Source organism: Engraulis encrasicolus, chromosome 11, assembly GCF_034702125.1.
Source record: "Engraulis encrasicolus isolate BLACKSEA-1 chromosome 11, IST_EnEncr_1.0, whole genome shotgun sequence".
NCBI lineage: Eukaryota > Metazoa > Chordata > Actinopteri > Clupeiformes > Engraulidae > Engraulis > Engraulis encrasicolus.
Window position 1 is genome coordinate 47890426 of NC_085867.1, and position 13530 is coordinate 47903955.

The following is a 13530-nucleotide window of genomic DNA, read 5'->3' on the forward strand; positions in this document are numbered from 1 at the left end:
ACGCAAAGGATTAAAGAATAGGAAACAAATGAAGAGCTCTTTTCCAAAATGAGATATATCCATTTTATAGAATGTTGGGAAATTGACATTTTTGTATTGGGCATTCCATTGAATTGCATTGCAAAATGCATTTCGATAGAGGTTTAAAGGCATGTTATGAAAACATTTGAATGGCAAGAATTCACACATAGATTATAGGACTTTTTAACAGTCAATTCCAATATTAAAATGCAAAAAGTCAAAAATGGTGGATATAGCATTTTGGAAAAGAGCTTCTCAAATATTCGTGAGTGTTTTTGGACGATGTTGCAATTGAGCTTACCGCCAATACACAGCCTAGAGATCACTAAAAACTAAACAATTTGTGATTAGGAAAGAATTTCATTTGTTTTCCAAATTCACATGAAACACATTCACCTGAAACATGTCCCATGAGCACACCTCAGCCAAAGATGTTTAATGGAAATCTATGGAAATGCCCCTGGTTGTTCGTTCATAATTACAGGGAGTGACTTGCCTTGACTGGCATCATTGTCTGTAAGATGTTGAAGATGGCTTAGGCCGAAATGTTTGTCTGTCAAGCTACCCAATAGATCTAAATAAGATTTACGTACATCGGAGAGTTTTTGACTACTTAATCCAGGAAATGGCTTGACATGAAGGATCTCATCCTATGGTGTAAATCTGTGGCTCAGTGTCGGCGCTAAACATGGTCTACCTATCCAATCTGCACTGCACATGTACATAATCACCTCAAGACATATTTAATAGGTGAAGTTCATGTATTCACGTTTTGTTTCCATTTTAATATCAGGTAGTCCATATTGATATAAAATCCAGTGTTTCTATGAGTTTCCTTCTCCATGCGTCATGTGCAATTTGTGGACTGGACGGCACAGTGTCATGACCTTGGATCCAGATATAGGTGGTAGGTGTGGATGAAGGTCCAGAGAGGAGGCAGCAGCGAGAGCAGCAGCAGCCCAGGCGGAGGTGCCGCCGGTGGGCAGGAGGCGGGCAGGAGCAGCTGGGCCTCCCTGGAGGCGTAGACCACGCGGCTGAAGGTGGGGTGCACGTGGCGGAAGTTGTTCTGGAGCAGCACGTCCTGGTCGTCCTCCTCCTCCGTGGAGAAGAGCTGCGAAGCAAACTGCTCATACTGACATACAGAGGAGATGGAGAGAGACAGAGGGAAGGAGGGAGGGAGAGAGGGAAGGAGGGAGGGAGGGAAGGAGAGAGGGAAGGAGAGAGGGAATGAGGGAGGGAGGGAAGGAGAGAGGGAAGGAGGGAGAGAGAAGGGGGAGAGAGAGGGAGAGAGGGAGGGAGAGAGGGGGGGGAGGGAGAGAGACAGAAGGAAGGAGGGAGGGAGGGAGAGAGAGAGGAGAGAGAGAGAGAGAGAGAGAGAGAGAGAGAGAGAGAGAGAGAGAGAGAGAGAGAGAGAGAGAGAGAGAGAGAGAGAGAGAGAGAGAGAGGGAGGGAGAGAGAGGGAAAGAGGGAGGGAGAGAGAGAGGGGGGGAGAAATAGAGAGAGACAAATAGAGGGAGAAATAGAGAGAGAGAGGGAGAGAGAGAGAGAGAGAGAGAGAGAGAGAGAGAGAGAGAGAGAGAGAGAGAGAGAGAGAGAGAGAGAGAGAGAACAAATGAACAAATGAATGAAAACAAATACAGTATATGCCATTGTAGTACAGTATGAGTATGTCTCTGTACTGTGTACTTACTTCCTTATTTACTAACTCTACTACGCTCAGTAATGTGGACCTGCCTCTCCTAGCTCAGGTCAAGATCTAATCTGATTTTGAATAAACAGAATAAGCAGATTCATATGTCCAGTATATATACAAGCAGGGCTCTAAATTATCTTTCTTCATCACCAGCCAAAATGGCTAGTAGATGTTAATTTTACCAACCAAACACACACTCTCGAATGGGTCATAGTAAGTTGGTCTTTTCTACCAGCAAAACTGAAATTTCACCAGCATTTGGCTGGATGGCTGCTGTTAATTTAGAGCCCTGTATACAAGAACTATACATTCTTTATTTATATCAGACACATATGCATGGTCCATATCAAGGTAAACAACAGTATAAAATTACATAGCAAGAGAAGTTAAGAAGTTAAGAAAAGAAAAATAGGAGAAAAATAAATAAATAAATAAATAAATAAAAGATGGGTACACACCCCATCAGACATAAAGGCAGTCTCTCCAGTGTCGTCTGAGCTTGGAGGAGAACCTCACAGAGCTCTTTCTTGGACTCACAAAGGTTTCAATAATGCTGTTTTGAGAGCAGTCCAGTCTGCACATGAACTTATACATAACGTTTCTCAATACTGCATCACACCCAGACACATTGGAGTGTACACTCCACTCGCACTGGACCATCTTGGTAACTTCATCAACAATCTCATAGTGCCATTATATGCTACTGTCAACTTCTGGTAGCTGCTTTTCTTATGCATACACCATACATGGGCAGTATACATAGGTGTACAGAAGGCTTTAAACAGAAAGCATTTGACATTGACTATACTATACATTGCAGATTCATATTATGTCCATTACGCATTTTACAACTTACAACTTAGCTCCCCCATAACCTTGGTGAATGAAAATCTTCACAGCCATCAGTATTGCCACATCCACAATGTGGTAGGCCTAATGCACCAATCTTCCTAGTGTTCCACTGTGGTAGATAGGCGTGTGTGTGTGTGTGTGTGTGTGTGTGTGTGTGTGTGTGTGTGTGTGCGTGCGTGCGTGCGTGCTTGCGTGCGTGCGTGTGGCTCTACCTGGGACCAGGAGATCTCCACGGGAACTTCGTAGATGGTCCACTCCACCACCTGGGAACAGGGGGGCGTGGTCAGGCTGCCATGGTAACGGTAGTAGAGGGCCAGGTGTTCCAGAGGCAGGAGATTGGCCAGGGCAAACGGCCTCACGTTGGTACTCTGGCCTGGGGTGGAGAGGGGGCGGTGGCGTCAAAATAAAAGTCATATTTAAAACGGCCTCACGTTGGTACTCTGGCCTGGGGTGGAGGGGGAGCGGTTGGTGTCAAAATAAAAGTGTTATTTAAAACGGCCTCACGTTGGTACTCTGGCCTGGGGTGAAGAGGGAGCGGTGGTGTCAAAATAAAAGTGTTATTTAAAAGTAAAATCATGGAGTTAGTACAACACTAGCACGGGATATCACATAGCAGTTACACCTGTTAGTGCATCACACCCAATGAGGTCAAAACACTGTGTTGTTACTGAAAAAAAGCCACTTAAAACTAGCCTGATAAACCAGACTAAATGTGGATGTCTAATTTAGTCTGGCCTCGATGCATAATACATCCGAAGATTGTTGATGAGAACAACCTTCCCTCAAAACCCTGCCCGCATTGATTCAAAACACATCTTTGCGTTGTAATTGGTTTGCCAGATTCATGGCATTCTGGCTTCATTGAATCATTATGCGAGGCCAGACTCGTCAGGCTAGGCCAGACCCACCCGCAGACAAAACATTTTGCCGTCCAGCGGGTGGCGCTGGTTCACCAGGCTAACTTAAAACCTAAAAAGAGCCCATCTCAAACCTAATCCAACCAGTGCAGAGTTGGCAGATTGTAAGACAAGTGCACAGGCCTACTGGTTACTCATATAACTGTTTCTTTTTTATAATGTTTACTTTTACTATTGACCACAGATAAGGACAAGACAGCATCCTTTAATGTTGGACTATTGAGCTACTGCGATCAACAGGTCATTGTTGTGTGTAATCACTTACTGTAGTTAAAATCAACATCATTCAATACTGGACTTCTTACATTAAATTCCCTCAACACTGCGTATTAGGCAGTGTGACCTCCTCTGCAACAAAGAGACTGTCCCCTTGGCATGAACCTCAGGCAAGCAAATCACAAAACTTAGCATGTACTAATATTGGCACTTTTAGTATTCATACTGCCCCTCCCCATCACTATCTCCAATAGGCTCGTTTGCAACCACGCAGCAAAAGATTTGATCAAAACGTGATTTGCTTGGTCATAAAAAGGAGGGGATAACTGCGTCGCAACCAAGCTGGACACATCAGGACGACGAGATTTCAACAGCGGCAAAGAAGGTGGTCTGTGGGTGGATCTACCTATTTTGACAGCGGGTGTACCAGGGCGCCCTCTCGTGGAATTAAATAATCATGGCGCTAATTCCATGACGCGCTTACCATCGTCGGCACATGCTTGTGAAATCCGAGACTCTCTCTGCGTCTCGGAGAGAAATCGGGTGGTCTTGTGGTAGAGATACAGGTTACCACTCAGTGAATCATGGTACAAGTCTTAGTTAAATTTGTGATGATTTGGCTTCACTTCCATGTAATAATTCAGTTAATTAGTACTCACTTTAGGCTATTCATTTTGTGTTTTGGGACCAAAGTCGTCATTCAGATAGGACCGTTTTAAAATTACTTAACAGCGCTAACCCATCCTGCGAGGATTGAACCCAGGTGTTCAATATGTAGCTTTACCATGGCGCGCCAACCACAAAGGCCACTCTGTTTCGTGCACTTTCATACATAAAAGACAAGATAAGTCTCTCGCAACGGGTCTGTTTCCACATTAACCATCAGCAACTAAAGACTTCCTGTGTTTCGATGCAGTTTCGAACCGGGGACCTCACGATTGGAAGTCAGGCACGCAACCACTACTCTAACCGTCGAGCAGGCGGCCCGCGGAATAGTACTGGTTTTGTAACCTTTGGCATACACTCCGGCGAAGATGGAGCATCTGACGACAGGGTGGTTTCTCATTTTTACTGTTGTAAGTGGGTTGTGCGACCATACATATGGATGATACCACTCTGAGTATGCTGTATTTGAGCATGAAATGCATTTCAAAATGTAGAAAATGAAGCACGTTCAACTACACACACATGAATCACATGAGCTATGAACACCAATCACGGCAGATTCCTCACATCATGGAGGAGGTCTTCTGCCCAGCGCAGTAGGTTTTTGTTACTGCGTGGCTGCTTGACAAAACTTTTGTTCCCGCGATGGTTCAACGCCATGTGACACGACTGCCGCGCAGAGGTCACTCCCTTCAACTGCGTCGTGAACGGCAAATTCTAACCAGGATGCTTCACGCGGACACACTGAGCATGCTCGCTGCCTAGCAAATTTTCAACCTCGTCGAAAAGAGGCCGTCAAGAACGCCCTTAATACTACTACTTCAACTACAACATAGTACTTCCTGGTTATCGTGACAGCTTTGAAGTAGAGGTGCACCGAAAATTCGGCCGCAGAAAAAAAACGGCCGAAAACGCAAAAAAAGACACTTTCGGTTTTTCGGCCGAAACTCAATTGAGTGGCTGAATGAAAATGGGCAGGAACTAAGCTATTTTCAGTTCTACTCTAACATTTGAAGACTTCAAATACACATTTATTTTCTTTCTAAATCATGTCAGCAGATTTATTGTAACCCGTAATATATGGTTATCTTTCACACACCGCGCTCTTCCGTCTTGTTGGTGCGTCTCTGAAGTAATCTAGTAGTAGGGAATGGATCGCACTCAATTTTTCTTCTTTCTTGTGGTTTTATTTTATTTTAACTTTGCAGGGACTGACATGACAATGTCAGTCCCTGCAAAGTTAAAATAAAATAAAACCACAAGAAAGAAGAAAAATTGAGTGCGATCCATTCCCTACAACCCGTAATATATAAAAATAGTGAAAAATCTTACTTTTGATAAATTTTGACTGAATTTTAACATTCGGTTTTGGTTTTGGTTTCGGTTTCGGTATTCGGTATTCGGCCAAGAGATGAATTATTATTCCGTTTCAGTTTCGGCCACAAATTTTTATTTCGGTGCACCTCTACTTTGAACGGCTGCGTTCCTGCTACCGGCGTGCTGTCTACATACCTTTATGGGCTACTGATGACAGAGCCTTGATGATAGGGATGAAGTTGGTATTCTCCATGTATTTCCCATCATCTGTTACCTGGAAACAGACAAGAGTCAAAGTCAGCTTTGTTGGTCATTTTTTTTTTCGCAGGTGCTAGACATACATACAAAGGAATCCAAATGACATATCTCACTGTCCCATGTGCAGACATACTGTAGATAGGTCAGACATTAAAGAGCAAAACAGGACAGCATTTAGTAAAGAAATGTATTGTGCTCTAAACTATACTAAGTCTGATGTATTGATGGTAAGCTTGCAGGGTACAGTAGCGTTTTGGAGACCGCGCACATCCAGATAAAACAGGTGCCGGACTTAAACACGATGAAACAAGAAAAGAAAGAAGGTCCGCACACTGTTGCTGCTCCCAGTTTATTAAACATGTTTATTAAGCTTGCAAGGTACACACCACACCAAAACTCATGAAAGATTACAACTTTAGCAAGGCAACATCAATCCAATAACCCTCAAAGGATTAGCTGTCAGTGCCAGACCCATAAAATAATCCTAACTCCCCACTCCTGACTGTTACACCCGAAGTAAAAAAAAAAAAAAAGACGTTTTTTGCTCATTTACAAACACAAAAATACAAATTCCAAGGCACACACAGAGATAATCTCATAAAAGAATGAACATGGCCCACCAGCTTTGTGGAAGTAACTATACAAAGATATATTAGTCCTTTGAAGATGATAGGTCTACGTTATGTAGTCCAAAGACAAAATGTATGTCCCAAGAAATATTCCATGTCGATTGATCCCCAGACATCAAAACAACACACACACACACACACACACACACACACACACACACACACACACACACACACAGACACAGACACACACACATACACACACACATACACACTTGTTCCACTACTCCAGCTTACATCAATAAAGACAGCCAGGACGGCCAGGCCTGATGGGTCCTCCATGGCGCTGCTCATGTTGGGGTGGTTGGACTTCATATTCACTATGTGCATCTGGAGATACAAACCACATGTTGGTACATGATGAATGATAATTAGCCTGGTAAACCAGCGCCACCCGCTGGGACGATGAAATTTTTTCAGCTGCGAGTGGGTCTGGCCTCGGATCTGAGAACGTTTTGAACACTGTGCCCTGAGTCTGGCAAACCCAATCACAACGCAGAGATTTGTTTTGAATCAAAGCGGGCAGGGTTTTGAGGGAGTGACGACGAATCTCGCAACACCGTTGGGAAAGCACATCAACGGCAAAGATCGCCGATTGGTCAGTGCGCGGGCACGGTTTGAAAAAAAAAACAGATTGTTCTCATCAACAATCTTCGGAGGTATCGTTCATCGGGGTCAGACTAAATTACTCCGGTCTCACATTTAGGCTGGTTTATCAGGCTAAATGATAATGGTACATGAATGAGAGTCACAGAAATACAAAATGAAGAGGGGTCACGGCCCTGGTGCCTGAAACACTTTTGGTGTAAAAGTAAGTAAAAATCTGAGAGCGCTGTCCTTAAAGGGACACTGTGCAGGAAATGGTCAAGAGAGATACTGCAACTATGCTGCTCATTGAAACTGGGCTATTATACTGTGCCTATTGTCAAATTTGATCTTTTCATGAAGGTTTACTGAGTAATAAACTAATATTTTCTAGTATGGCCCAAGTACAGTCATTTATTGCAGCTAAAAATGGCTATTTCTGGAAATTCAAAATGGCGGACCATGGAGAAGATCCCCCTTTTCATGTGCGAAAAATGCAATTTTTCCAGTCATAATGAATACTTAGAATTGATGGTGGTGGGAAGTATTCATAAAAAATGGCAACATTAGTGAATGGGCAGCATGAATTCTGGAAATAAACAACTCAAAATCTTACACAGTGTACCTCTTCAGTTTACATGCGATTTGAGTGGGAATGTTAAAAAACCTAAGAATAACGAGGCGATATCTTCCACAAATCACAATCTCTCTCTCTCTCTCACTGTGTGTGTGTGTGTGTGTGTGTGTGTGTGTGTGTGTGTGTGTGTGTGTGTGTGTGTGTTTTCATTGCTATTTCAGGCTTCATATGTTGTGCATTCTCTTTTTTAAATCCTCCGGCAGTGTCAGGTGTAGCCAATCTATGTACGTATCTGTTTTGTCTGTCTACCTGCCTGTGCTTTTCACAATATACACTGACTCACCTCCATTGGGAACCTGTGTGTGTGTGTGTGTGTGTGTGTGTGTGTGTGTGTGTGTGTGTGTGTGTGTGTGTGTGTGTGTGTGTGTGTGTGTGTGTGTGTGTGTGTGTGTGTGTGTGTGTGTGTGTAGTATACTCACCTCCATTGGGAACCTGTGAGTGTGTATGGTGTGTGTGTGTGTGTGTGTGTGTGTGTGTGTGTATGTGTGTGTGTGTGTGTGTGTGTGTGTGTGTGTAGTATACTCACCTCCATTGGGAACCTGTGAGTGTGTATGGTGTGTGTGTGTGTGTGTGTGTGTGTGTGTATGTGTGTGTGTGTGTGTGTGTGTGTGTGTGTGTGTGTGTGTGTGTGTGTGTGTGTGTGTGTGTGTGTGTGTGTGTGTGTGTGTGTGTGTGTGTGTGCAGTATACTCACCTCCATTGGGAACCTGTGTGTGTGTGTGTGTGTGTGTGTGTGTGTGTGTGTGTGTGTGTGTGTGTGTGTGTGTGTGTGTGTGTGTATGTGTGTGTGTAGTATACTCACCTCCATTGGGAACCTGTGTGTGTGTATGGTGTGTTCGGAGCCGTTGTTGGCCAGGCTCCCCCAGTGGAAGTGCAGCTGCTGGGTGATGTAGGTGCCTGGCAGGCCTCCTCCACTCACCGTCATGCCCCTGCCCACATCCAGAATCACTAGCATCACACCACAGCAGGAAACACACACATCCATCCAGTATCAGTGTTGGGAGTAACACATTACAAAAGTAATTTATTACTGTAGTGCATTACTTTTTGCTGTAATGCACAGTGGTGTAGTAGGGGTACGCGATTTTTAACGTCATCAAATAATTAGGCAACTTATCATGTCAAGCCCCCCAACTGTCCTTAATCTACCGTCATTGCTTCTCCGTTTTCATCTGTTTGGTCAATTACCTGCAATACTGCTATGTGATCATTCCTTTTTGTATGCAAACATGGGCAGAAGATTTGTTTTTAATCTCACTTGAGGAGAAGTGGGTGGACTGCGTATCCCTGCGCACCGCACCCACTACACCTGTAGCACCTGTAGGCCTAATATTATAGTACAGCTTTCCCCCAATGTAACGCCTTACATTACAGCATATATACAGTACAGGCCAAAAGTATGGACTCACCTTCTCATTTATGCATTCTCTTTATTTTCGTGGATTTTCATTGTGTATTTTCATGCAGGGCATCAAAACTGTGCATGAACACATGGAGAATTACGTACTTACCAAAAAATATAATTCTAGCTGTTGTCCAACAGCAATGACAGCCACCTGACGTCGACACGGCACAACTGATTGCCCCACACATTTCGATAAGCTTTTTTTTGGTCTATTTTCAAATAAAAATGCCCAGACAGTAATGTCAATCCTTATTGAACATTAAAGTCCTCCAATAACTCACTAGAATTTGTAGAACTGGATTTTTTAGACATAAAACCTAGTTTTAAACACTTGCCAATACAAACATTTTTCAGACATTTTCTTGATATGATATGGAGCCAGTTACTTGGAGAGGTCAAAACTGTGTAGGAGGGAATATGTGGCAAGGTTTTTCACTTTTACTGTTACTTTTTGTATCACTGTTTCACCTAGATAACCAGCTATGCTGACCAAGTGACCTATTATCAGATCAAGAAAATCTGTCTTGTATTGCTTGTATAAATTAAAATGGACTCGAATGACTGGGTATTTTTACTTGAAAATAGACAGAAAAATAAGCTTGTTGAAACATGTGGGGCCCTCAGTTTTGCTGTGTTGAAGTCACTGTTTGGCATTTTATGATATTTTTTAAATAATTGTTTTTATTTTTTATATATTTTCATTTTTTTGTTAAGCAAAAAAATATGCATGTGTTCATGCACAGAAATAATTTAAAAAGCCACAAAAACAAAGAGAATTAATTAAATGAGAAGGTGAGTCCATACTTTTGGCCTGTACTGTATAGTGCTAGCAACTTAAGTTACAATACCTTACTGTACAATACAATACTGTTAGTTTTTAGTCTGCATGCTGCTGAAACACCTCGGATGGCAGGTGAAAGAGTCATGACTCAAAAGCTTCATTTACACTGTAAATCGCCAAATCCATATTTATTTTGGCAAAAGTAACTAAAGTGCAAAAGTAGAGTAACGGTGGGCAATTTACAGGGATACTGGTAGCTCTGCTTGCCTTCCACAGAGAAAGAGAGAGAAGAGACAAAACGGAGAGAGAGAGAGAGAGAGAGAGAGAGAGAGAGAGAGAGAGAGAGAGAGAGAGAGAGAGAGAGAGAGAATGAACGAATGAACAAACAAATGAATGAAAACAAATATATGCCATTGTAGTACAGTATGAGTATGTCTCTGTATGCAAGTATGAATGACTGGCATTTGTCCTCCCTTGTTGGGGTATGGTGCCAGTCACCAGTCACAGCACCCCCACTGCACAGCTCCCATCAGATTCAGGTGGTAGAGGAGATGAGCCTGCTTGGCTAGCAGAAGGTTGCTGGTTCGAGCCCCACTCTGCCTACCTGACCTCATCAAAGTGTCCCTGAGCAAGCAAAATAACCCCAAATTGCTCCAAGTGGTAATAAAAAAGAAAGCCCAACTGGGAACTCCCAACTCCCATTGTCATTGTGACACAACACTCCACAGTACACAAGTGTTCACACTGCACACTGCACACAACGGAAATTGCATTTATGCCTCACCCGTGCAAGGGGGCAGCCCCCCAATGCAATCTCCAAATCTGCCATTGGTGTGTGAATGTGAGTGAGTGGGTGAATACATAGCCTACATTGTAAAGCGCTCTGATTGTTCAACGGCGTGGAAAAGCATTTTATGAATGCTGTCCGTTCACAGGGAGAGGCATCTCGGGATTCAGAAAGTAAAAACCTCATGCTGTACTCGCTCCAGCCAGTCTAACGAACCAACTGATACCGATCACCACATCCCTTCAGACAGGTTGATGACTTACAGTTATTATTAGTGATGTCCAGTTGAGGAGGAGGAGGATGGTGTCCACCCCATGGAAAGGTGCAGGACAGTCCTGCACTTCAACCCTAATTAGCGATTACGCTAATTTATGCTAATAAAAAAAAATGCTCAACATCTACAAAGTAGCATCCGGCATTTTCTATGTACTGGGGACCTATAGGCCTACTACACATTTCCATCAAAAAACTTTGGGGTACCAAACATTTCCGGGTTCACTATAGGGCCCTATGGGCGGGCAAGTAGACTGTAGGGATATGTTCTCAGCACAGGCAGAAGCAGAAGCGTAGCAGAAAATTGTACTGTATACCCGCTCCAATGGACCCCAATGGACCCCCCTACATACATGCCCACCCCCCCCCCCCCCCCCCCCCCCCCCCCNCCCCCCCCCCCCCCCCCCCCCCCCCCCCCCCCCTCCCCCCCCCCCCCCCCCCCCCCCCCCCCCCCCCCCCCCCCCCCCCTGTTGACTCAGTCACACGTTACCCCCTGTAAGAGTAGGAGACCCCTGGGCAGAAGGAATATATTTGGTAGGACTTTAACATAATGATTATTCCAGTCTTGTCTGCCCCTGCCCTGACTGTCCTTTTTACCTGAGTGAAAAGGAAGAAAGGAGTCGCACACTGGAGCTGAATGCTTTAACTGTATTAAACAAAGCCGAAAAAAGTAAATACAACCGACAGACAGGTGACAAACGTTTCGGGTCTAGCCCAGATTGGGAACTGATTATTCCCATCAGTTTGGTCCCAGTTTACCTGAGTGTCCATCGTTGCGTAATTTCCACTGGCCCTTCTGCACCAAGTCGAAGCCCTCCAGCTCCAGCTGCTCCAGCTCCTCGTCCCGGGTCACCTCGTAGTCCAGGTTGATGGGCGAGTGGTGCGCCTCCAGGAGGGGGTGGCAGGCGGGGTAGTTGTCCCCCCAGGCGTAGGAGTCTGTCTCACCAAACCATTGATTTTAGGGTCAGGTGGGGCCCCAAGCGAAAATGCAAAATAATGAACATTTGAACCAACTACTGTGGTAAAGTGTGGGCTGTTATCCACTACCTAGGGGCTTGGGGGCCCCAAGCGGCTGCCTACCTTGCCTGGTGGCAAGATGCGCCTCTGCACAGATAACAGTCATACACTTTCATTAATTAATTAATTGCCCAATTAAAATGTAATTTAAATACATCTTGAATGGAAAAAAATGAAGCAAGAAAAACACAAACTGTTGTCCAATTGGTTACTTACCACAGTGTCCTTCATCATAGCAATATTCTGAAGAAGAACATGAGATTACATTCAATTGTTATGTAACGGACAAGCCAATTAAAAAAACACGTGGCCTATTTCAAGAAGTCATTCTCGAGGAAATGTTCTGTTCGCATTTCAAACACAAATCACTGTATCCACACCATGTCCATTATTTGCCATCACTCACCCGAGGTCGTTGACGCAGCCAGACAAATAATTAAAAGCGCAGTGACTGAAACACTCATTATAATTAAGCGCTAAATCCTCTTCCTCTCTTGTAAATAAGCAAATGAACGCATGGAAGTACTGTACAGCAGGCAAACGTGTTTAAATAGAGTTGCAGCTGCTGCTGGATAGAGCGATGGAGAGGATGCTGTGTCCCCCCTCCATGGGCACTTGTGCGTGCTGGTGCCAGCGGCCCCTACACACCGAGAGAAGAGGGGGTCGTGCCACTCCAACTCGGAACGCGCTCTGGCTCCGGTCCAAGTTATTCACGCTACCCGTTTTCATGTGATACTCCCGGTACCCTTTCTCAGGCTGAGCCACTAACAAAGCCTGTTTGGAGCGTTCACTGACCCATATGTAAACTTGGAGCCTTTCATTATCAGGCCACCATAGGCCGCCGCCTAGCGCTTAAATTTCGAGACATAATTCGGGGTTTGTGGGCAGACTTTCAAAAGAGGATTAAACTTTCTGTTATGATTGTAATCTACACGGAGGTCCGAAGGGAAATCCTTTAGGATTGAAGGGACTGACCTTTAACTTTCTCCTGTGTGGGATTCCCCCCTGATGCATTTGGGCACGTTGACATTTGGATGCGGTATAGGACGGCTCTTTTAAAACAATCCAGTTTAAGTCTGAGAGGTTACTGAATCTCTGGGGTAGTGTTACCCCACAATATAGCCTGGTCAAGGCAAGTTGGGCACGTTCCTTGGCATTTGGACGAACTTGTCGAGAGGTCAGTGCCAGAGATTTAGCGCCCCCTGTTGACAGAAAATAACACATCTGATGTGGGCAACCTACCAGTGTGTGGACCAAAGATGCTCTCTCATCAGCCGCACAATGTCCATGCTGTGCGGCACAAACCCGCAGGCATATTGGCTGTCAAAGTTAATACTAATGCAGTTTCCGACAGTTTCATTTTATCTCGTTCTTGCATGCGTGTTAAATAGAAAACATCAGCCACAACATTATTCATGATACAATTTATTTGGCATTTGATTAGATTTACATCTACTTCAAAACAAAACTGAAAAGC

At 44.2% G+C, this 13530-nt stretch overlaps 1 protein-coding gene across 1 annotated transcript; it reads right to left on the reverse strand.

The window, feature by feature from the left end:
* Positions 1–340: 340 nt before the first annotated feature.
* On the reverse strand, positions 341–12782 carry car15 (carbonic anhydrase 15). Its single transcript, XM_063211062.1, has 7 exons — positions 12614–12782; positions 11796–11972; positions 8593–8738; positions 6807–6899; positions 5878–5956; positions 2779–2939; positions 341–1153 (listed from the first exon to the last, which is right to left on the reverse strand). Exons 1-7 carry the CDS (start codon positions 12780–12782, stop codon positions 902–904), a joined length of 1077 nt encoding a protein of 358 aa, XP_063067132.1. The 3' UTR covers positions 341–901.
* Between the last annotated feature and the right edge of the window lie 748 nt (positions 12783–13530).